This window comes from Saccopteryx bilineata, chromosome 1 (assembly GCF_036850765.1).
Source record: "Saccopteryx bilineata isolate mSacBil1 chromosome 1, mSacBil1_pri_phased_curated, whole genome shotgun sequence".
In the NCBI taxonomy this organism is placed as follows: Eukaryota; Metazoa; Chordata; class Mammalia; order Chiroptera; family Emballonuridae; genus Saccopteryx; species Saccopteryx bilineata.
In genome coordinates, this window is record NC_089490.1 from 360681237 (window position 1) to 360706736 (window position 25500).

The window sequence follows — 25500 nt, forward strand, 5'->3', positions numbered from 1 at the left end:
TTTTCAGGGTTGGTAACAAGCTGCAACGTGCTATTGGGAGAGAGAACAGGAGGATGAAGGATGCAGAAATCATGTCTAACCTGGACAAGAGGAGACAATAGGACAACATGGTAATTCTCAGCAAATACTTAAAGAGTTATGTGTTCGTTATCTATGGCTGTATAGCAAATTAACCCAAAACTTATTGGCTTAAAACATTGTTTATTATCTTCTATATAGTTTCTATAGGTCAGAAATTGAGATGTGGTTTATCTGGGGAGCTCTATCTTAGGTCTCTCATGAAGTTGCAGGCAGAATGTCAGTAGGAACTACTGTCTTTTTTTTTCTTTTTTAATAAAATGTTCCCAATAGTTGAATGCTAGCAATGTAGCAGAAAGAAAACCTAATGGGAAAATGTTTTGTGGTCATGTCCACGGCAAATGAGAAACTGCATTCTAAAAGCCTTGGTAATGACTGAGGAACTACTGTCTTTTATATAGGTCTCGTCATAGGGTTCCATGAGTGTACGCATGACATGACAGCTAAGAGCCACCAGAGCAAGCTTTCTAAGACAGAAAGGAGTCACAGTGCCTTTCTTGACTTCATTTCTGAAGCCACATACCATAACTTCTCTATTATTCTAGGCATGAGAAGCTTGCCTCTGAGTCCTGCTCACCCTCAAGGGGAGGGGTATTAAGCTCAACCTCTTGAAGGAAAGAGTCTCAAAGAATTTGTAGACATTTAAAAACCCCTGAAATCTGCTTCTTAATAAGTGAGTTAGGCTTGTTCTGTAGGGCTTTTAAGGAAGTAGTTTTTATTTCAATAGAAAGAAAAATTCCCCAATAATTAGAGTCCTCTAAAAGAACAGGAGTGAATGTCCCTTCATTTGATGAATCAAAAAAGAATCTGAACAGTTGATTGGAGATGTGATAGTCATACTTTCATTCAACAAATATCTGCAGAGCATTTACACTAGCCATGCACTGTGTGAGGAGCTATAGATACAACAGTGAGCCAGACAGATATGGCATCTCCACTGGTGGGGTTTCCTGTCCTCAAAGAGTGAACGGGCATGTCCAATAATTACAGATTGTGATGAAGGATTTTAAGGCAATAAATAAATAGCCTAGTGTAATAGGAATTAAGGGCTAAGGAGCTACTTTGGTTTTATAGAGAGTTCATAAAAGAAATGAAGGTTTTGCCTGACCTGTGGTGGCGCAGTGGGTAAAGCGTCAACCTGGAAACGCTGAGGTTGCCGGTTCAAAGCCCTGGGCTTGCCTGGTCAAGGCACATATGGGAGTTGATGCTTCCAGCTCCTCCTCCCTTCTCTCTCTCTGTCTCTCTCTCCTCTCTAAAAATGAATAAATAAAAAAAATTAAAAAAAAAAAAAAGAAATGAAGGTTTTGACCAGACAATCCTTTAGATTCCTTTCAATATAATAGTGGCACTCATTCATTCCTTTATCCATTTATTGAGTAGACATTTACTAGTGTCTACTATTTGCCAGGCACTGTGCAAGGTACTAGAGATACAAAGTAAACAGGTCTACCTTTTAAAGACCCTGGGATCTTGTGCGAGTTAACAAGATGTATGTGTAGATAATGACTCTGTTTGCTAAGGGCTACAGGGGTTATGCACAGGAGCCCGGTGCATACCAGAGTGGCAATCTTGCCTGGGGTTTAGTGAAGCCTTCAGGGAGGTGCCGTTTGAACTGTGTCTTCAAGAATAAGAAAGGGGACTGACAATCAACCTAAGTATCTTTTTCAAAGGTCAATATCTGAGATGCCAGGACTTGTTAAGGAGAACGAAGGACCAGAGACAGAATGAAATGTTAAGTTTAATGAGTTAATGGAGCCTGATGAAGGCATGCACTCAGAACACTGGCTCCTGTGCACTATATTACGGTGCACTGGGCCGAGAACTGAAAGCTCATTTCACATTGAAAATTTCTCAGAAATAACTCCAATACCACAGTCTCATCACAACTTTGCTTCTGTCACAACAGCTTCCCCTGTGATTTCCTGCCACAAACCTTCTCCTCTAGACTGGGCGGCCCCTCACTATTCTGCCATGGTTTCATGCTCTGTGCTACTTGGGATGTCTTTCTCCAAAATTCTACCCTCCCATCAAGTCCTACTACTTCCCTGAATCTTCTGGCCCCCTCCAGCTTGTAGAGATCTCTTCTTTTGGGAATTCTTCAAGAAACACTGAGACCATTGTCTTGGTTGTTCATTGACATTGAGATGTCTCTTGTAGATCTGTGTGGGCTCTCAGATAAATTGTGACTTTGGGCAAGCAGATCACCTAATCTCTGCGTGCCTCACTTTACTCATTTGCAAAATGGGAGTAATACAATACCTAGGTTGTGAGGATGAGATGAGTTTATAAACATGAAGCATTTAGACCACCACTGCCTGACTCATAATAGGCATGAGGTAACTGGCAGCCAGAATTATTGCAAGCCTTTTGTAGACAAGAGGCACACCCTTCTGTCCTTCAGCGACTCAATAAAGAGCTCAGCATTGTTAATGTGACCACTATCTAATAAATGAATAAAATGTGTTTTATTCTTACTTCCTCTTAATGCCCAGACCAACATAGTTGGTTTTAATTTTCTAAGAAAAATGAATCCAGGTTTGAATTATTTCTGGAGACTTTTTTTTTTCTAAGTCCTAGCTTTTTGGGCTGTGTATTTGAAGTAACAGTTGATGCAGCTTATTTAAAGCCACAATCCAATCCATAAACCTGACACTTCAGCAATTATATTTTTCAGATTGCAAGAGGTGCAAAGCTGGAGCCACAGATAATTGGAAGGCAAAGGAGACCTTTTTTATTTTCAGCACATGGACACTTAACCATGGCAGTAGGAGGAGGGTAGCATCGTTTCCTCTGCCCTTTCTCTGTTACTCTTTTTCTAGCCATTTCTATCTTCTTCTCTCATCTCCAGTTGCTGGGTTTCCCTCCTTCCCTTCTGTCTCTCCCTCATGTCATCAGGCTAAAGGGATGTGGGTCTATTTCCCCTCTCTTTTCCTCTCTTAGTACCTCCCTCCAGTTCTAGCCTTATGTGTAAGCAGAGGAGCTCTCAGCCAACAAACCTTGAAAGTTGCACAAAACCGCAGGTACCTGCACCCTGCCTCTGCTCACCTTAGGATCCCACTGTGAACAGCCACATGTCACTTGGTGAACCAGGTAGGGAACATCAAGGTTATTCTTTTTTCTATTAGCCAGCTAGCAAGAGTACATTTATGAAATTGATCTGTTGATTTAGAAGTCAGAGCACAAAACTGAAAGAAAGCAACATAGGACTTTGAGAGCACCTTAAGTGGTGGTTCTGGGGCCTAATATCTTACCAACTTCCAGGTGCCTGTCCCTAGCACCCACCTATCTTCTGAGCTGGAGACCTATTGTCTTTAATGCGGTCCATCATACATCCCCCTTTATAGACCTCTCAAATAGGATGCATCAACAATTGAGTGTACATATGATAATTTCACCTTAGTCCCACACATCCCATAGCTTTTCTTCTTAAAATCACTATCTCAGGCAATTATATTACCCCAGGTACTCCCCTCCCTGTCCCATGGCTCATATGAGAACCCTCAGAGCCATCCCTGACTCCCTTCTCCCCTCCGACACATCACCATACCCAGCATCCTTTTCACCCCACTTCCTAAACAGCCCTTGATGTCATCCATTCCTCTCTAGCCTTAGCCCGTGGCCCTCCTTCAGATGGCTAGTAAAGGTTTTTAGCATCTATCCCTGTCCCAGACTCTCCCTGACAATCCGTCTTTATATAAAAGACATCATCCTATCACCCCAAGGACACGTCCTGCCTTTCTATACCTCTCTGTCATGGACTATCTGTCTTCTCTGCCTAAAATCCCTTTTCCCTTTTCTAATTGGCAAGTTCTTGCTTATCTTGCAAGAAGGTGTTGAGTGCCTTTTCTAATGTTACCTCTTCCTGGGACATCACCCCAGACAGAATTCGTCACTCCTTTCTCTGTTCTCTCACTGATGTTTAGTATATATGAATCCTTATTTTACAAATATCTGCTTTATCTGTCTCTGCAGCTTCTTGAAGGCAGGAATTATGTCTTCCTTTTGTATCACCCCCTCCTAGTTAATCAATAAATGTTTGTTGAATGAAAGGCTTGAATTTCACAAAAACTCATTGAATAGCTAGTTCATGCAGACATAATATTCTAAACACAGTGGAAAACTCAATGACTCTATACTCACAGAGCAAACAATGTAGTCTAAAATTGGCCCACAGAGGTGACCTTAAGAGTGCCTTACTTAATATTGCTGCGTGTTCAGTTTGCTGTCACTAGGTGGCAGTAGTGTGCTGTGGTCATGTGGTCCAAGCCATGAAGTTCCAGAACTTCAAAAGGTGGTTGGGGTTGTTAGATTAATAGCAAGAGAACCACAGGGGGAATGTGGGCTGTCACTAGGTTCCATACATGGCTAAATTTCCAAGGGTTTTCCCTTGGGAGCTGCCCACAGCTGCACCTGACATGCTGCTTTGCATTCAGACACAATGTCCTCTCTAATCCGTAAACCCAAAGCAGGGAGACTTAGAGGTCTTCAGGTTGGAACCAGGTCTATACCTTGAAGACCTCCCACCATGCACTTCCCTTTAACTTCTTCCAGTGGTGAGCTTCCATTTGGCTGGGTAATGACAGGGCCCTTACTGACAGCTGTTGTCTATTTTAATTCAGACCAAAACTATGGTAGTTAGGAGGTCTTAGGTGATCTCTATTGAAGTATTTTCTATAAAGAGATGTGAGCCAATCCTAAACTGAGCTGCATGGAAAAATGAATGAAAACAGAGGGAGCAGAGATTGCAAGTGAGGGCAACTCTTTCAGAAAGTTGGACTCTGAAACATAGTAAGAGAACTACTGGAGAGATAGAGAATATTAATGAAAGGTCCAGGGCCACCTTGCCCCCTCCTCATTGCTGCTACCCTCCCAGGATGGGGGAGACTTACCCATGTCTACAGGCTGAGGACACAGACAGGAAGGAAAACAGAAACAAACATGAGAGAAGAGAGGATCACAGCCTGGTCAGTGTTCAGCAGAACACAGGACAAGATCTCAGGAGGGAATTAACCTTGGAAGAAATGAAGAACCAAAACTCTTCTCACTTTGAGGCAAGAAATGAACTTGGGTTTTGCCAGAGTTTGGTATGAGGGTAGAGGAGACAGATTTGATAAGGAGACCAACTTTTTTACAATGAAAAGGAGGACAAAAATAAATTGAAAACAGTATCGTAAATGAAAGAAACATTTTATTCATTGCAACAATAATACACTATAATATGATAAATGCATAATAAAAACATTTTTAATATTTTATATTATAATTATGCTTACATGCCTATTAATTTTTAATAATGATTGTAAGAAAAAAGTACTCATTTAGTAAAACTAAATATCAAACAAAACCACTAATTTGGAGGGATATTTGGGTGTATTTATCATTTTTTAATTAAAAAATGTCTGTTTTATGCAACTATTTAATCAAAATGCATTATTAATAGATATGGTTTGATGTTAGATTTCCACTTTAAAGCTCAAATTTTAGGAAAATACTTATAAATAAAATTATACATATTTGAAAATTATTAAATAGATAATGAATTAATAAAACATGAATTGTCCTTACTTGTCTATGATTGAATATTCACTGAGAAAGAAATAATCATGAGTCTACACTGTTATATGTGCCGTGTCGTGTTTCAGTAAGAAGTACACAAAGCCATTTGTGTGCTTGGTATATCGTGCGCTCTCTCAAGGTCTCCCGTGCGGAGCGCATGTGTCTTATAATCACGTGTCACAGCACTGTACTGATCCTTGATGAATCGTCATGTCAAATATAAATATCAATATATCACATCACATGCAATGGATCGACTCTGCATCGATCGAATACAGACATTTACAGATTAGTCTTCCAATATCAAAAAGGAGGACATGTAGGAGGACACTTTTTGAGGGAGGGCAGAACTTATAAAAGAAAGACTATCCTCCCTAAAGGAGGACAACTGGTCACCTTAGGTTTGAGGAAATTCATGGCTAATGTCTTTTATTTGAAGTTGAAACAAGAGACCAAAGAGTAAGAATAATAAGAGTGATATAGCATTCTTGAAAAAAATAATATTAAGGACTAGAAGCAAGAGAGAAGACACTATGAAGAATGGGAAAGGAAACTGATTAGAATTAAATTTAAGAACTGTGGTTAAGAATAGAATTCAGCCTGACCAGGCGGTGGCACAGTGGATAGAACATCAGACTGGGATGTGGAAGACCCAGGTTAGAGACCCCGAGGTTGCCAGCTTGAGCGCGGGCTCATTGGGTTTGAGCAAGGCTCACCAGCTTAGACCCAAGGTCACTGGCTCGAGGAAGGGGCCACTCAGTCTGCTGTAACCCCCCCCCCCCCCACGTCAAGGCACATATGAGAAATCAATCAAGGCCCTGGCCGGTTGGCTCAGTGGTAGAGCGTTGGCCTGGCATGCAGAAGTCCCGGGTTGATTCCTGGTCAGGGCACACAGGAGAAGCGCCCATCTGCTTCTCCACCCCTCCCCCTCTCCTTCCTCTCTGTCTCTCTTTTCCCCTCCTGCAGCTGAGGCTCCATTGGAGCAAAGATTGCCCGGGCGCTGGGGATGGCTCCTTGGCCTCTGCCCCAGGCGCTAGAGTGGCTCTGGTCGCGGCAGAGCGACGCCTGGGAGGGGCAGAGCATCGCCCCCTGGTGGGCAGAGCATCGCCCCCTGGTGGGCATGCCGGGTGGATCCCGGTCGGGCGCATGCGGGAGTCTGTCTGACTGTCTCTCCCCGTTTCCAGCTTCAGAAAAATACAAAAAAAAAAAAAAAAAAAGAGAGAGAGAGAGAGAGAGAGAGAAATCAATCAATAAACAACTAAGGAACTGCAATGAAGAATTGGTGTTTCTCATCTCTCTACCTTCCTGTGTGTCTGTCTGTCCCTGTCTGTCCCTCTCTCTGACTCTGTCTCTGCCACAAAAAAATAATAATAAAAAAAATAGAATTCATGTTTGTACTAAGGTTCTTGCTAGGTTGCCAGATTGCCGGGTTTTATGCAGCAGAACTTAGAAGTTTGGGATAGTTCTGTTGTTCTGCTCAGTTGATCTAGGGATGGAGGTTAGTAGAGAAATAAAAGAGGTGACCTAACAAAGAATGTTGGTGAGAATGTGGTTAAAATGGTCAATCATGGTGTCCAGACTGGGTGGGAAAGGGACTGACAACATGATAGGTGGGGAAATCAGAAGTGATTAAACAATTGTAGGTCTCAATGACACAGAGAAGTCAACGCAAGGGGGTGAAGAAATGGGCAAGCTGAAGGTAGAATGAGAAAGGGCAGTTGGGAGTCAACATTTCCAAAGCTGAGGATGTTTCTGTGGGAGGAGACAGCTGGTATGGAGGGAGCTAAGCTCATTGGAGCAGTGCAAGTTAGAGTGATGGCTCTACCTCAGATCTGAGTTATAAACTCTGGGACAGCAGTTCCCTAAACTTCAGTTTTAATTTGTTCAAAGTGCAAATTCAATAGGTCCAGGATGGAGTTTGGGAATCTGCATTTGAAGCAAATTTCTGATGATTGTATTTCAATGACCATACTCAGAAACACACTAATCTAGAATCTCTTTTTTCTTTCCTTCTCTTTAAAGAGGTGTGTGTGTGTGTGTGTGTGTGTGTGTGCACGCGCGCGCACGCGCACATGCGCGCACACGCGCATGTGTGTAGGGGAAGGGCTGAGCTCACCTCTTCCAATCAAAGTGATTTGGGGAGGAGAGTAAAGCCCCCAGCTCTTCTCATCTATGACTTACCCACACACACACTGATAAAGTTAATTGTCTGCCTTGACTAAATGACTTTCCCTAGCAACATCTTAGCAACTAACATCAGCTCTGCCTTAGGCTACAAAACCGGAAAGAGATTTCTTGAAGTCCAGTGTCTTTTACAACAGAACAAAACATCGGAACAGGAAATTAAACAGAAAGTAAACTGAATTCATTGCTAGGAGATGAAACACAGACAATAATAGTTCATGACAATCCATTGAAATACAATAGTCAAAATAAGAAATTTTCTCCTCATGGGTTCTACTGAAGTCCAGAAGGGAGAATGAGGGGTCTCCTTCTGTAGAGGAGAGAAGAATTTCAATGGGCAGAAGGGGGAAGGGCATCCTCGGTGATGGGATGTGCCAAGTCCAGTCTGAAAGTGAGGGGCAAGGAAACTCACCTGGGTGGCGCTGGGAGTGCAGCCTGGCATCTGTGACCAGATCGTAGAGGGTCTTGAGGTCACTTGAAGAAATTGGGTTGAGTCACAGGACATTGGGAGACTGTTAGAGACTTTTTACCTATAGAACAAATACTTACGGAGCCAGGCACTGTGGTGTGCCTGGACGGTACAGTGGTGAGCTCCAGAGAAGTCTGCTCGTACAGAGCTTAGAACTTAGTGATGGACACAGACACTGAACAAACACAAAATGCAAAAATTAAACAGAGAAATGAATAAGTAATTATAAATCTTGAGAACATTAGAGAAAGGTATCAGGTTCCAGGAGTGCATATAAAGAGGCTGGGCTCTGTTTTAGGAAATCAGGAAGGACTTCTCAGAGGAAGCAGTTTCACACCGAGTGCTAAAGGATGCATAGGAGTTGGCTGGGAGGGCATGGTGCTGGGAGAGACTGAAGAGTGTTGGATTCCAGGCAGGGAGAACCTCACAGGCGAAGCTCACATAGCAGAAAAGCCATGGCAGCTGGAGCCCAAGAGAGAAAGGGTGCGTGACCTGAGACTATCAAGCAGAGCCTTGGAGGCCACATTAAAGTGTCTCTCTTTGTTCTCAGAGCCCTGGAAATCCACTGAAAAAGGATTTTAACCTTGGGAATGACATTCAAATGCACATTTTATTATTTGTTTATTTATTTATTTATTTATTTTACTTTATTGATTTGAGAGAGAGAGAAGAATGGAAGGGGAGAGAGAGAGAGAGAGAGAGAGAGAGAGAAACATCAACCTGTTCCTGTATGTGCCTGGACTGAGGATCAAACCTGTAACTTTTGCACTTTTGGATAAAGCTCTAACCAACTGAGCTATCAGGCCAGGGCTCAAAAATGCATTTTAAAAGGGGTCATTAGGGCCTTATCAGGCAGTGGCATAGTGGATAGAGCTTCAGACTGGGACATGGAGGACCCAGGTTCAAGACCCCAAGGTTGCTGGCTTGAGCATGGGCTCACCAGCTTGTGTGCGAGTTCATTGGGTTGAGCATGGAATCATAGACATAATCTCATGGTCACTGGTTTGAGCCCAAAGGTTGCTGGCTTGAAGCCCAAGGTCACTGGCTTGAGTCCAAGGTAGCTGGCTTGAGCAAGGGGTCATTTGGTCTGCCGTAGCCCCCTCATCAAGGCACATATGAAAAAGCAATCAATGAACAACTAAGGAGCCACAGTGAAGAATTGATGCTTCTTTATCTCTTTCCCTTCCTGCCTGTCTGTCCCTGTCTGTCCTTCTCTCTGACTCTCTCTCTGTCTCTGTCAAAAAAAGGGGGGTCATTAATCTTCAGTACAAAAGATAGGTTGGAAGGGAGCAAGAGTAGACTGGGGCAGTCCAATTAAGAGGCTGAGAGAGGACGACAATTCAGACTGGTGTGGTGGCAGAGGAGATGGAAAGAAGTGGACAGATTCGAGAGGCAGTTGGAACATGAAACTAATGACTCGGTGATGCATTCGATGCAGAGAGAGAGAGCAGAGGTCTGATGTGGCAGCAGTGCTGGGTAAGGGAAATCTCGTTTAAGTAGTGAAATAGATGGCAGAGTGATGGGTTGCTTAGAGCCTGCTGTCATTGCACAGATGATGGGGTCATGACTGTATAGTGGGAAGAACCCCATTTTATTGGTGATGAGGCCTGATTTGAATTCTGGCTCTTTTTTTTCTTACTAGACATGGCACCCAGACAGGTAATTTTATAGGTTCCTAATCTGGAAAATAGGAGTGGGGAGGAAAAACAGGCCTCCTATCTCACATGGTTTTCCTGTCAATGTTCCATAAAAAAAATTACTATTACATCCTAGCCTGCTCCATGCCACCTCCACGATTAGACTTGAATGTGTTGTTTAGATGAGAAGCCATTCATATTTGGGCAACTGGACATACAATAAGCTTTGCGAAACAGGAGCCACATTTCATGCATCTCTTCAGTTTCCTTTCCTCGGAGTTAAAAATCCGGTACATTCTCATGAATCACTTATTTTGTAGCATATATCACATTTATAACTTGAAATGATTCATGTAACTGTATTTAATATTTGCCTTTCCCACAGGATTGTAAGATCTGCAAAGGCCATGTATGTCTTGTGTCCCAAAGCTGAGCACATGGAGGGCCTCCAACATGAATGAATAAATGAATGGATTTTTGTTCTCTCTGGTGCCCACTGCTCAGCCCAGACTTAGCCCCAAATATACACTCAGTGCAAGCTTGCTGGATGACTGGGATTGTGCACCATGGAATCTAGCACAAGCTCCGAACTAGTAGAGTGATGTTGGAGAGAATTCTCTCAGAATGCAGATATGAATCTGAATGTTACTTTTATAAAGGAAGGCTGGTCAGCTGCATCAGGTGCTATTGAGGGTCAAGGAGGATCAGGGCTGAGAAAAGAACATATAGTAATTGGCTTCAGCAAGAGGGCATGCTCAGTGACCTCTGAGAAAATGTGTCCAGTTGATAGTGGCAGCGGGAGTCCCAGCACAAGAACTGAGGAGTAAGTGGGCTGGTGAAGAGGAATGGAGAAGGCTAATGCCCATAGCTCCTCCCAGCTGTTTGTTAGCGATGTCAGAGAGAAAAACCTGACCTGGAAAGCAAAGGAGATTGCTTTTTAAATGTAAACTCTTTAGGTGTGTTAACTGCCCAGGGGAAGTGGGAGCTTCTGAGAGCAGTCAGTGGCAGATGCACACTGAGCCAAAGCCAAGGCCTAAGGCATCTCCAGAGAAGGCTTGGTCTTCTTTGCTGGGGTACTCAGGGTCAGCCTAGACCCACCCATGGAAGGGGTGGAGGAGTGGAGGACGCTGGAAACCAGCCCAGGTGTTTTATAGTCATTTCATTTGATTCTGGCACCCCCTAGAGCAGGGGTCTCAAACTCGCCGAACAATTTTGTGCGGGCCTCGAGTTTGAGACCCCTGCCCTAGAAGAAGAGTGTGTTGGCCCAAAGGCACCCACCAACACCTTGTTGAGAGCATGAAACTGAAGCTCAGAGAGGTTAAGTAACTCTCCCCAGTCTCACAGTGGGTGAGTGGTAGGGCTAAGATTTGATTCTGGCCTGTCCCCACTGGGGGAGCTTTCTCTACCTGGGCCTTCCCTTGTCTGGACTTGGGGTGGATGCCTGAGGCTCTGCCCAGTGAGCCCTCAGGCTCAGCTCTTCTCCAAACATCTGTCACTGGGGTCTGGGAACCTGAACTAAAATCTAAGCTAAGAAAAACACAGGCCTTTCTTTGAGCCTTTCAAAACTCCTTTCCAAGAACATATGAGGACTCTCGTGGATGTTGGGTACTTTTGTCTTCCTTCATGAAACAGTAATAAACATATTTTATAATTGTGAAGGTATAAATAAATACAAGTAATATTATATAGTGAAACCTTTTATTGAACCTAATTTTCTATCTTCTGGTTTTAAAGAAAACATTTCAGGAATCTCTAAAAACATGAAAGAACATAGGCACTGTGCCTACTGGGTCCAATGGATGAGTTATTTTGTTTCTCATCCTCAGATCTGACTTATTCCAAAGCCCCCATGGAAGAGCAATAGTAAAATATGCTAGTCATGGCTGCTGACCCTGCCGTAACTGTTTGGTTGAGGCCTCAGTTTGCTCCTCTATACAATGAGGGAAAGTGAGGTCAAGTTTACTGTGTGCAGTGAGGGTGGAGAAGGGGCGCAGACACCATAAGTAAACTGCCCAGCATATAGCTAGGCACAGAGTAGGTGTGCAACAAAAGTTAGTTCTGTCTTTTCCTCCTTCAAGTACCCTCCTCCACTCGGTCCAGAGTATTGGGGGGTTGGGGGGTTGGGACAGCAGTCTCCTTGGTGGTGGGACAAAGCCCGCGGTGTTCCGGTACCCTGATTTCCTCGCCAGACCCTGGGAATCAGCATTGCAAAATAAACACGGCCGCGCCGATAATCGCCAGCTCGGAAACAAAACAGCGCTGCGCTGGGGGATCCGGGCAAAATCAGCCCTCCCTCCTCCTTCGCCGCCGCCCTCCCTTCCTCGCGCTGCTCGGCTCGCTCAGCTCAGCTCAGCTCAGCGCAGCTCAGCTCAGCTCAGCGCAGCGCAGCGGCCAAGCCGAGGCAGGCACGGTCTTCCTACTCCGAGCTCCCGCTTCCCGCCCGGGCTCCGCCAGGTCTCGCTTCCGCGGGGACCCCTTCGGGCAGGAGTCTCGTGGCGAGGGCTGGCGGCAGCGGCACAAAGTTGGGGGCCCGCGAGGATGAGGCTGTCCCCGGCGCCCCTGAGGTTGAGCCGGAGTCCAGCGCTGCTGGCCCTGGCGCTGCCACTGGCCGCGGCTCTGGCCTTCTCCGACGAGACCCTGGACAAATTGCCCAAGTCGGAGGGCTACTGCAGCCGCATCTTGCGCGCTCAAGGCACGCGGCGCGAGGGTTACACCGAGTTCAGCCTTCGAGTGGAGGGCGACCCCGACTTCTATAAGCCGGGAACCAGCTACCGCGGTAAGTGGCCCAGCGTGGCACTGGGGGCGCGGGACCCGTACCCTGGAGGGCGCCGACCGCGCGGTGCCGGAGGAGGGCGCACAGTCCCCGGACGCACAGTGCCGGCGCAGCCCGGCAAGGGCCCTTCTGCCCTGGCTGCCCTCAACCCTTTCAGCCGCGAGCCAGTTCCCAAGCTAGCTCCGGGGCCGTCGCGGGGCCTGCCGCAGCCAGACGAGGCAGCCCCCCAGTCCGACGCGCGGTTCCCGGGCGTGGGCTAGAGCAAAGCGACGCGTCACACCGGCCTGGCTGGGAGGGAACCCACCTGCTCCAGGAGAACCGTGGAGACCCGCCTCTCTCCAGTTACGTCCCTGGAGTAGAGGGGACCCTGGCTTCCAGTTGGGTCCCAAGCAAGGTGGTGAACTCCGGCTTTCCCCGCATCTGTTCCTTTAAGGAGAAGATAGCAGTTTCTCTCGGACTGACCCCTGGCGAGGTGGTCACTATAGCTTCCCGGACAGTTAGATAGATCTCTTCGGGAAAAGGGACTTGAAGCTTACCCCTCAACTGGGCACGGGGAGGAGGAAAGGAAGAGCCCGACGCTTTGGGGAAGGGTCCCTGGAAAGAACTCCCAGTTATTTTCCTCTGGTCTCAGGCTAGGGAGAAGACCCTAAATTTCCAGGACAGGTTCCCAGTGGAACGGGCCTTCAGAGATATCTGGGTAGCCTCGGGGAGGAAAGGGGAACCCGATGCCGACGGAGAGGAAAGCCCAAACTCCCGAGGCCTGCCGCTGGGAGGCCGGGGTGCCTTGGCTCCCGAGGCTCCGTTCCCCCGGGGAGGTGGCGCCCCAGCTCCTCAGCCGAGAGCAGGCTTCTGCGAGCAGAGGGAAGGGACGTTCAAGTATGTGAGCGCCTTCCGGGCAGGACAGGCAGCCGGGCCGGCACGGACCCGACCCCATGCCCGCGATGCGCCTCCCCCCTCCTCAGCCCGGCCGTCTCCCCAGACAGTTTATCCCAGGCAGCCGCTGCCTTCTCCAGTCGGGAAGCAGCACCCGAGGCCGGGGGAGGAAGCCCGCCGGGTTTCACCAGGGACCCGGCAAGCGGAGAGTGACCGGGCGCGTGTCCCGCCCCTTTGTAAGTCAAGTCTGGTACCAAGCCGGGAAAAGTGGGTCATCTGGGCACCTGGTGAGGCAAATGAGTTCCAAGCCGCTGCCCTCCCAACCCCGCCTCCCCGGTTCCTAGAACGTCGCGGGAGGAAGCGGTGGGAGCAACGCCGGGGAAAGTTTGGGGCAGTGTCAGCGGGCGGGCGCTCGGGCGCTCGGGCCACACAGGCGGCCGGACCTTCTCAGAACGCGTCTCCCGTGTCCCTGGGTCCGTGTCCCCGACTTTCTCCACCTGGAGCTCCCCAGAGCCGGCTGGCGGGCGCCCTTGGCACTTGGGGGCGCTCAGTGCTTGGCGAGCAGCTCCTTGGAGCCGGCAGCGCGGACCCGCGGGATCGACCCTACTTCGCCGAAAGGAGAAGGACGCTGGGCGGAGGGTGCGCGACCCAGCGCGGACGGAGCGAGCGGGCCTGGCGCTCCGCTGAGGGAGCCGAGCCGACGTGCGGCCACAGATCCTCCGCCAAGCTGGGGAACAGCCAGTGCTCTTGGTGGACCGGAGGGAAGTGGGCATAACCCCACTGGCCTCTTTTGTCGTCCCCCAAAACGGAAGATCTGTGTTCTCTTGGGCAATTGCCCCAGCTCCACGTGGCAAGGAAAGATACGGCTCTATGAGTCACATGGACCTGGGTTTAGTCGCTGTATGACCTCGTGCCAATCCTTAATTTCTCTGAGTCCGTTTTCCAGCTGTGAAAAATATTTTTTTATCCGACTTCACTGTGTGGTTGTCCGGAGTAAATGAGTTTACAAAGTTGAATGTGCCTGAGGTCTTCAATATATGTTAGCTTGAGATGAATATGCAGCCTTTATTATTTTAATAATGGAAGGATGTGCCTGGTCAGACTTGTTCTGTTTCTGGTGTGTGTGTGTGTGTGTGTGTGTGTGTGTGTGTGTATTTAAAAGTAGGTTTTCTCAGTACTCCACCTGTCCTATCTACCGGTGAAAATGAACTGAATAAATGAATGATTGATTTCTCCATGGTAGGAGCCTTGCCTAAGACTGTTCCCAATTTAAACCCAGGAGGATTTGGGGGAGGGGGTTAAATCAGCATGGGGCCCAGGCCAAGTGTTCTGCCCTGCGTCTCTTCCCACAGGAACCCTCCCAGTTTGACTGAGCACTCGCAGTAGCGGGTGGCCCCAGCTCTGGGAGGGAGTGCATCAGGTATTCACGTGGACAGAGATTCCATGACAATCTGGGTGTCCATGCCTGGAGGTGGGAACTGGGGCCAGGGAATCGGGGAACAGTAAACTTTCACCCTAGTTATTCCAGCCAAAAATATTAGCCCTTTGGACTGTGAAGCCCCCGGCTCAGGCAGTTAGGTGGGCAATCGTCCTTTCTCCTTTCTGGTACCTAAGAGATCCTTGAAAGAAAACTCTTGCGGGAACCATACCAAGGCCTTCTGTCATTAGCAAACCTGATTCTGCCACACAAAGTTAGGAAGAAAGGGGTGCTGACCTAGTTTGACATTTTTCTGTTGGCTTATACTTTCTTAGAATAATTGTGTGGAAAAAATAAGTCTAATGCATTCTGCTTGGAGTATTGAGTTAGGGCTGTGGAAATTAACATTCCCCCAGGATTCTATTTGCTTTTTTTTTTTTTTTTTTTAACTTTTCCTGCATTAGAGACCCTCACAGTGCTCAGAATCAATCCTTGGCTTGTTTTCCTGCCTCAGATCTTCGTCCCCAGTATTCCAGTTCATTCCCAAATAGCTTCTGCTCTCCAGGCTCCCCAACCCAATGTATCCTTTAGGCATTCTAGACTGCGATAAAATGGTCACTGTTAAAAAATATTGAAACATGGGGTTTCTTCTCAATAGCCAGGATCCAACTGAGATGATTATTCAGCCTTTTCCAAGTTGCCAGTACTATATTGACTTCCTTCCCTCTCCCACCACTTCTCTCTACTTTCCCCCATCCCTCTGCAATAATAATTGTGCTTTAGAAAGCTCTGAAAGGCCTGCTCTGTTGCTGACCACGGCCTCCTTTGAAAAGGAGATTACAGTGATTAAAAATAACAAGTTGAGGATCCTCAAGGGGCATTCCTTATGGGAGGACAATTTGCAGGACCAGCCATTCCCAGATCACAATTTCAAGCCAAACAGAAGAAAATCAGCTGAAATGTTCAAGAATTGATTGAAAAGAAAAGAGGCTCTTTTGTCTGACTAAAGGTCTGTTTATTAGGAAAATAAAGCCAGATCCTAGCTAATGAGAGTGGCTTTTCCTAGATGCTCTTTAAAGGGAAATTTCAAGGAACTTGATGGGGAAAGAATGTCCAGTTGAGATGTGAAAAGCTTCTCTAGCTTCAAGAATAATCAGGGGATTTATTCTAAACTGGGAGACCTCCAAAGCTGCCTTGCTTTTTCTTTTGTGTGTCCCGGAGTGTCCCACCTCAGCCCGGTGGAAAGAGCACAGGCTTTGATACTGGCTGAGTCTGTTTCAGTCCTGCTCAGTCACATAATTACTTCGTGACCTCAGACAGGCCGCTTCCCCTCTCCGAGCCACAGTTTCTTCAACGGTAAAATGGAACTGCTTTTCCGCACCCCATCCCCAGTGTTGCTGCGAGAATTAGAAATAATCCATTTCAAAAGGAATTGTCACACAGTAGGTGCTAAAATAAATATATGTTATGAAATTTTTCTTAGAAATAGAAAATTACTTGGCAGGGAGCCCTGGATGAGACATTGTGTTAAGTGCTTCCTACTCATCTCGCATCTTATTTCTTGTTGTACTTTGAGGTGGTTTATTGTTATTCTTAATTTGCAGATGAGAACACCAAGTCTTAGAGAGTTTAGTAATTTGCCATGGTCACACAGCTAATAATCAGTGAAGTCAAGAAAAAATTTAGGGATGTCTGACTCCTAAATTTGGGCTCTTAACCAGTCCATAAAATGAGTTGGGAGTAGAATGAATTCACTTAGCAACCCTCAGCCTTCTGGATGGTGTCTTCGCTGAAGGAAAACAGCAGCAACAAATCAAGATAATAACTGACATATCCTGGGACACAAAGTATGAAGTGATGGGTCCTTATTTACATTTGCTTTTTTTTTCTTTTTGTAAATTTCAGTTTTGCATTTTCCCATAAACCAGAGGATTAATTTAGAAGCATAAAGAAACTTGTCACTCTTCAGCCAATTCCTTTTGTGGGAAAACAGAAACAAATTGGATAGAAAAAACAAAACTAATTTGACTGTTGTTTTATTTTTACATGCAAAGGTTATATGATCATGCCTGTAAAATTTATGTTTGAAAAGTACATAGGCATGCCCTGGCCAGATTAGCTCGGTTAGTTGGAGCATCTTTCTGAAGAGCAGAGGTTGATGGTTCAATCCCCATTTAGGGCACATATAGGAACAGATTGATATTCCTCTCTCTCTAAAATAAATTTAAAATATTTTTAATTAAAAAAAATAAATGAGCCTGACCAGGCAGTGGCGCAGTGGATAGAGTATCTGACTGAGATGTGGAGGACCAAGGTTCGAGACCCCGAGGTCGCCAGCTTGAGCACGGGTTCATCTGGTTTGAGCAAAGCCAAGGTCGCTGGCTTGAGCAAGGGGTTACTCGGTCTGCTGAAGGCCCACGGTCAAGGCACATATGAGAAAGCAATCAATGAACAACTAAGGTGTTGCAACGAAAAACTAATGATTGATGCTTCTGTCTCTCTCCATTTCTGTCTGTCTGTCCCTATCTATCCCTCTCTCTGACTCTGTCTCTGAAAAAAACAAAAAACAAAAACAAACAAACAAAAAAACCCCAAAGAAAATAGTCTTTTAAAAAAAATAAATAAATGAACGTAGGTATAATCTGAGAAATTAAGCTGGATGGGGTCTTTTAAATAAATTTTTACCTAGTGTCTTTTTTTAAAATTAGGTGCTGCTCATGATATTGTAATTAGTTGTAAGTTCATTCCTCCCACCTCTCCTCTTTTTTTGTGTCTATTACCTCTTCTACTTAAAATACTTTTTGAGGTATAATTGACATATCTTTATTATATGCGGCTTAAGTGTCTGTTTGTCACCGATAGCTTATTGGTTGCTTGCGCAACTGTACTAGCCAATGGGGTGAAGTTGCCATGGCTGAACGCAAATTGAGCGGGTCAGGGGGAAGGTGAACATTTGTTTGCTTTGGCAATCATCTGTTTTACATAAAAACTACATCTTAACGTAATTTCTTTTAAGAATGCCTCCACAGCACTGAAGAGGAGAGAAAAGGAGCTAAAGCTGCGCAAAAACAGCTTTCTCGACAAAAAGAAACCACTGAGCAGAGAAAGACAAGGCTTGCTTCAGTCGCAGAGCAAATGCGTCTTTCTCGGCAAAATGAGAATTGATGAGCATAGAGAAACAAGGCTTGCCTCAGATGCAGGACAAAAAAGCCTGTCTCGACAAAATGAGTCCCTTGAACAAAGGCAGGAGAGAAGTGCAAAAAAAACAACAGAGTAATGCTGACCGAAACGCAAAAAGGATTAAAACAGTTTCAAACGGAGAAACTTTAATTTTGGAGCATTCCTCTGGTGACATGAATATTAAATGTGAACACTGTCAGTCCTTAAACTTCAAGTTAGAAACTAATCGATTTGACCGTGGCAAGAAAGGATTTTCTCAATGTTGCAAGTACAGAAACATTGTAGTTCCACTAATTGAGAATTATCCACCACTCTTGAATAAATTATTGACTAATCAGCATCCAAATAGCAAACAGTACATGGATAGCATTCGATCCATTAATAGTTCGTTTGCTTTTGCGTCCATGGGAAACAAACCAATTGACTTGCCTGGACCAAGACTTTATTGCTTTCGACTTCATGGTCAAGTTTACCATCAAACTGGAACTTTGCATCTTCCTGACAGGAAAAGAAAGTTTGCTCAATTATATATACTTGATCCCTCAGAAGCCAGTTCGGCACGTTAAGAATGGAATAAAAGAGTTCCTGAGACCTTACTTAATGAAATGGGGGAATTATTTCAAGACATTAACCCATTTGCTACTGCATATAAAATGATGCACGAAGTTGAAAAAAAGTTGGTCTCTAATGCTATAGCAAGCAATGAGCCAGCAATCACATAAAATTAAAAATAATTGATGGTCCTCTGCAAGGCAAGCTTAAAAATGATGGAAAGATCTACACAAGAAATGTTGTGTACAAAGAGATCTTTGACATGTGAATTAACATTTTATTATTTAAATCACCTTTATTTATTGAGCTAGCGGTGGCTCTTAAGAAATGTACCGCCAGTGGTTTCCTTCATTGCACTCTACTTTAAGCAATTAAGCAAGTAGAAGGGGGAAATCCCGTGGGGCACTAAGCAAAGGGGCGTCCTCGCCGCCTGCCCTGGGTAATTCAGTTTGAATTAGCAGACACCTTTGCACAAATCATTTTAATTACAATTTATAATATCTAGAACAGCGGTCATTTTGTATGGCCGCTGGGTTTTCTAGTAACATTATATTAGCGTACAACACAATGATTTAATATTTGTATACACTATGAAATGATTACCACAATAAGTCTAGCTACCATTGATCACCCTACGTAGTTACAATTTTTTATCTTTTTGTTGTTGTTGTTGTTTCTATTTTTTTGTTTTGTTTTTTTGTATTTTTCCGAAGCTGGAAATGAGGAGGCAGTCAGACAGACTCCTGCATGAGCCCGACTGGGATCCACCCGGCATGCCCACCAGGGGGCGATGCTCTGCCCATCTTGGGGCGTCGACTCTGCCGCAATCAGAGCCATTCTAGCGCCTGAGGCAGAGGCCACAGAGCCATCCTCAGAGCCCGGGCAAACTTTGCTTCAGTGGAGCCTTGACTGTGGGAGGGGAAGAGAGAGACAGAGAGGAAGGAGAGAGGGAGGGGTGGAGAAGCAGATGGGCGCTTCTCCTGTGTGCCCTGGCTGGGAATCAAACCTGGGACTCCTGCATGCCAGGCCAACGCTCTACCACTGAGCCAACCGGCCAGGGCCCAATTTTTTATCTTTATGAGAACTTTTAAGACTTTTAGCAACTTTTTAAATATGCAGTACAGTACAATTAACTATTGTCGCCATGCTGTACATTACCTCCTCATTACTTATTTATTTCATAACTGGAAGTTTGTACCTTTAGAGCACTCAATGTGTTTTGTCAACCACCACCACCCCCAGCCCCCTCTGGCATCCACCAATCTGTTTTCTGTATCTATGAACTTGGTTTTGTTGTTATTTTGTTTGTTTTCAGATTCCACATATGTTAGATCACACAGTATTTGTGTTTCTCTATCTGACTTGTTTGTTTCACTTAGCATAATGCCCTCAAGGTCTATTTATGTTGTCATAAATGGCAAGATTTTATTCTTTTTTATGGCTGAGTAGTATTCCATTGTGTATGTATATACACACACACACATATATATGTATGTATGTATATATATATATTATAGATATATATATATATCACATCTTCTTTACCCATTATCATTCAGTGGACACTTAGGCTATTTCCATGTCTTGGCTATTATAAATAGTGCTGCAATGAACATGGATGTCTAGGTAGCTTTTCAAATTAGTGTTTTAATTTTCTATTTTCCTCTTTTTTATTATTTAAATTTGTGTTTAACCTTATTTGAAATAAGTCTTTAGATGCTCCAACTAACTGAGCTAATCTGGTCAGGGCATGTCTATGTACTTTTCAAACATAAATTTTACAGGCATGATCATATAACCTTTGCATGTAAAAATAAAACAACAGTCAAATTAGTTTCATTTCTCCTATCCAATTTGTTTCTATTTTCCTACAAAAGGAATTGGCTAAAGAGTGACAAGTTTCTTTATGCTTCTAAATTAATCCTCTGGTTTATGGGAAAATGCAAAACTGAAATCTACAAATTTGAATAAGCATGTATTTCAAATTGATAATAAAAAATGGAAGAGGTATACTTACCTAAATGCTTAATGGTTATAGAAACTGTTGCTTTCAGTTTCACGAAATGCAAAAAAATAAAATAAAAATAAAGTCAAAACATACAAAAATGAAAGCATATCAAAATGTAATTTTTCAAGGTTTAAAACTTGAGTGCTTCATACGTGGTTATGTTGTTGTTCCTTCTGTCTTGTTGCTCCCCATCATCTGGCATTCTTCTGTTTAGTGGTCACTGCAAGTTACAGTACCTGAAACATGGCTAATTCACATTACGATATGCTGGAAGTGTAAAGTGCACACTTATTGAATAATTAGTGTGAAGAAAGAATAAACTTCTCATTAATAATTTTATATTGATTACATGTCCAAGTGATAGATATGTTAGGTTAAATAAAATATGTTGTTAAAATTAACTTCATTTGTTTTACATGTATTCCTACTGAATGCCTATTAACAAAGAAAACTAATTTCACCTGGCGTGAACAGTAATTGTTTCTGTTGGATAGCACTGTTTTAGTATGTTTCCATCAACTTAGTTGCAGCTAGCTCATTTACCCCTACTTCCCAGTTCCACTCAGCATGCAGCCAGGGAAAAGAAGTAGAGGGCAAGCAGCTTTCTTTTAATGATGCAACCAGAAATTGCACCCTGAACTTTCAGATATAGTCCATTGGTAAGAATTTTGTCACGTGGCCACACCTTGTTACAAGGGAGCCTGGGAAATCTAGCATTTAGCTACATGCCCAGCTAAAACTTGGAGGAAGAATTTATTTTTCAAAAGGATGAAGATGAAAATGGAATTGGGGGACAATAAGATGTCTGCCACATGTTTTAATACACAGTCATGTAAAAAAACATTATTTCATGTTCTTGAAGTGACAGGTCATCTAGATGGGTCTTCTCAACAGCATGTGAAGTTGTTATAACTGCTGACTGAATCAGTAGGAGGAATGTGTATGTGTGTGTGTGTGAGTGTGTGTATATATATGCAAGAGAGAAAGAGAAGGAGAAGGGAAAAGAAACTAAGTTAAAAGAAAAGAAAAACACTGAGATTTACATTCAGAATAAAGACAAAGGAAATCGAGTGGAGTTTCATCTTCCTTGAGATTTAGATTCAGGAGGCACTATGGAAATCCAAAATCACGTAAGTCAAAATTATTCCTTAAAATTTTTTTAAATTCTACATTAAATATAACATGGATACTAGATTCAAACTAGCCTTACTCATATGCCCCTTCAGATAGTTTTGTTAGTGGGGAATAGAGACAAACTGACATTTCTCAGTAAGTCCAGCACTTCTGGGTTTCTCCTCAGCATCAAAAAAGATGGTCTCCTGAGCTGAGTACCAGATGAAACAATTGGTTTACTTGTCATTAAACACTGATGTGACAAATCTGAAATACTCACTGAATGATGGAGTGAGGGAACTCATGGTTATTTAAGCACATAATGAAGTAGCAAGTGGTTCATATTATCTAAAGTGTTATTTCTTCTCTTTTTTTATTCAACAGTATGTAGTTGAGCTTGAATATCTATCATGGAACTCACTACATCACATAAAGCTTTCTATGTGGCTGGCCAGTTCTTGCTTGTATATAATTTTTACCAGATGTCTTGGCTGGGCTGTAATTGAGTCTAAGATAGGAAGGGTCAGGGGTTAGGTGACACCACCAGAAATCCTTTGCAACCTCTTCATAGACAAAGCTTCTAACTTTCACAGAATAATCATAACTGCTATGAAAAGTTCAGGGAAACTTAAACAGGGGCCTACTCACATCAGTTGATTTGTTGAAGCACTTGAGATCCAAGGGAAATAACAAATCTAATTATCGGCTGTGGTTCAGATATTTGCAAATATGTCTCATAGACTGTGTGAGAGCAGGAAGGCTGGGGAAGGGTTCCAAGCACAAACCCCTGTGTGTGGGGAATAGGAGTGTGGGGTGGTGGGCAGACTCGGAAGCAGGCCTTAAAAAACTAAATGTTTATTCTAGGTTCTATAGGGAGCTTTCTGATGTTCTTCCTCTTTCTTTCCTCTTCCTTTTCTCCTCTGTCTCCTTCTTTTTTTATTACCTCCTCCTCCTTTTCTTCTTCTTTGCCTCAAAACAGCAATATTCCCAGCACTGGCCAGTCGGTTCAGCAGATAGAGCATTGGCCCAGCATGCAGATGTCCCAGGTTCAATCCCCAGTCAGGGCACACAGAAGAAGTGACCATCTGCTTCTCTTTCCCTTCTTCTCCCCCTTCCTCTTCTCCTTTTTCTCTTCCCCTCTTGCAGCCAGTGTGGGTACAAGGGTAGTTTGGTTGATTCAAGGTGGGAGTTGCTTGGTGGATTCTGGTCAGGGCTCATGCAGGAGTTTGTCTCTCTATCTCCCCTCCTCTCACTTAAAAAATAAAAACAGCAATACTCCCCTTTGAATTGTCTAAACACACTAGGCTCATTCTCACCCCAGGACCTTTGTACGTGCTCCTCTCCATGTCTAGATTGCTCTTTGTATGACTCATTCCTTGTTTTTAAGTTTCAACTCAGATGTTATCTCTTTAAAGAGGCTCCTCTGACTACCAATTTATGTTTCCCATTACTTTCGCCTGATTTTGTTTTCTTCAGAGCCCTTAACCACTCTCTGAAATGATCTTATCATCTGCCTCCTTGAGCTAGAGTACAAGCTTTATGAGATGAGGACTGTGTCTATCTTATTGCCATTTTATTTTTAGCACTCAGAACAGTGTGTGGCTATAACAGGCACTAGATCATTATTTGTTGGAAAAAGTTAATGTATCATTTAAACCTAAGAACCCTGGTATGAGATATCCCTCTAAGAGAGCTGGGTAGAAAGAAGGAAAAAATATTTCTGTGTGTGTGTGTGTGTGTGTGTGTGTGTGTGTGTGTGTGTGTGAAAGAGAGAGAGAGAGAGAGAGAGAGAGAGAGAGAGAGAAATGAGATCAAGGGATGGAGACAGAGGGCAAGAAGCTTCAGGTGTGGGCTTGGGCTGGAGCCTGAGGGCAGGCAGATGGTCTGAGTCCAGGATGAGGACTGTTGGGAGGGAAGAGGTCAGCAGTCACAGGCATGGTGAAAGCTAGATATAGACAGATGATTGATGGTTCAGAGGTAAAGAGCAGAGGACAGAAGGCAAAAGGGTAAGGGAAAGGGGCTGCCAGCTTCAGACACTGACTCTGATTATATGGAGAATAGGGCAGAAGGGACTTTTGATCCATCAGGCCTAGAGACCAGTTATTAAAGTGGCTTTCCCTGGAATCAACACTTTGTGGGGTCATGTGTGCTATTCCTCAATCTAGCTTTGCATCAGAATCACTTGGAAGGTTTACAAAAATACATAGCTTCACTGGCCCTACTCCATCCAAGGGTTGGATTCTAGGAATCTATATACTTTTTTTTTCTTTTGAAATTAAGACTGATGCACAAAGAGAAGGTGACCAAAAGGTGGTCACTTTTCTGTGAGTGTGCTTTCCCATCACCACCTCTCCCACATGCCCCCCCCACCTCAGACTCCCATGCCCCACGTACTTTACCACCTGGTCACCTCACTGCCCTGTCCTGTTGCAGTGGGCACAGTATGATGGACTGTGGAATCTTCTCAGAGCCAACACAATAGCAGCATTCCTTGCCTTGGCAGTGGAGTGGTGAGGAGAGAAGAAACTGAATTTCCTTTAGGTGCTCAAACTCACAGACTGGTGGAGCCTGAGCTAGGGCTGGCTCAGTTGTACATTTCTGCTGCCAGCACCTGCCTCTCGTGTAACTTTCACTCAGCATTCAGGTTCTGTCCTTGGAAATCAAGCATGCAAGTTTTCCCCTTCGCCATACAGCAGCCCTGTATGGCGTGGAGGTGTCTGTGGAGAAATAGCTACTATGACTTCTGATGCAAATGCATTTCTTCAGCCATTTTTATAAAATGCTATTTCTGGTTTTCTTGTACTTTGTACTCCAGATGTGCTCTGATCAGGATGGAACCAGGCCAAATGAGTATCTCCCTTGTCCTGGACACTGTGTTTGTGTTAAGCTCGCCAGGTCTTGTGTTTGCTATTTTGGCAGCTGTCCTCTGGGATCACACCAAGCTTGCAGCCAGCCAAAATTCCTGTGACTTGCTGGGAGGCCTGCTGTCCTGCTAACATTGCAGTGGTATAGCCAGTCCTTGAACATAATATTTGACATGATTCCCCACTACATTTAATCCAGTATGTTTGGGTTTACCCCTGTAGCTGTCAACCATTCATGACTCTGGATTCTGTCATTGAGTAACTAATTCATATTATCTGATTTGGATTAGCCACAGTTTTAATAAGCTGCCTTGGAAGTCTTTATCAAAAATGTTGATAAGAATGTAGAGCAGGCCAGGGCTCTGGAAAGAGCCTCCTTACATCCCTTGGAGACTTTCCCTAAAGGTGACATCTAGTTAAGTAGTTTTGAAGTCAAATGATCTGCTGTCATCTCCATGACATTTAAATACCAACTGCCACCCTCCTGGTTATCTACCTCAGTTCAGTCATGAATAGTGCTTCGTTAGTCTGCTAATGAATCTTAGAGTCCAGGCAGGATTATTTTCTTTCTTTGCTTCAAAATTAGTCAAAGCTTTTTCCACTACAAGTGACAGAAATAAAAAAAAAAAAAAAGAATTTATTGAGTCCCATATTTAGAAAGTCCCGGGGTGGATCTGGTTTCACATATAAATGGATAGGGACTCAAATGGAGCCTCTCTCTCTCTCTCTGTCTCTCTCTTTCTTCTTCCTTCCCTATCCTTCCCTTCTACCTACTCTGTCTCACTCCTTTCATACT

General features: G+C 44.3%; 1 protein-coding gene and 1 non-coding gene across 2 annotated transcripts in view; one reads left to right on the top strand and one right to left on the bottom strand.

Moving 5' to 3' along the window:
* Positions 1-336: 336 nt before the first annotated feature.
* Positions 337-456, bottom strand: LOC136321239 (small nucleolar RNA SNORA32). The gene has a single exon (XR_010728516.1). It is a non-coding gene; the product is annotated as a small nucleolar RNA SNORA32 (small nucleolar RNA).
* An 11646-nt stretch (positions 457-12102) lies between these two features.
* The window catches only part of SPON1 (spondin 1), a 328021-nt gene continuing 314623 nt past the window's right edge, over positions 12103-25500 (top strand). Inside the window, exon 1 of the mRNA XM_066251009.1 lies at positions 12103-12700. Within this exon, the coding sequence (XP_066107106.1) occupies positions 12463-12700 (238 nt within the window). The 5' untranslated portion in view covers positions 12103-12462. The remainder of the gene's footprint in view (positions 12701-25500) is intronic.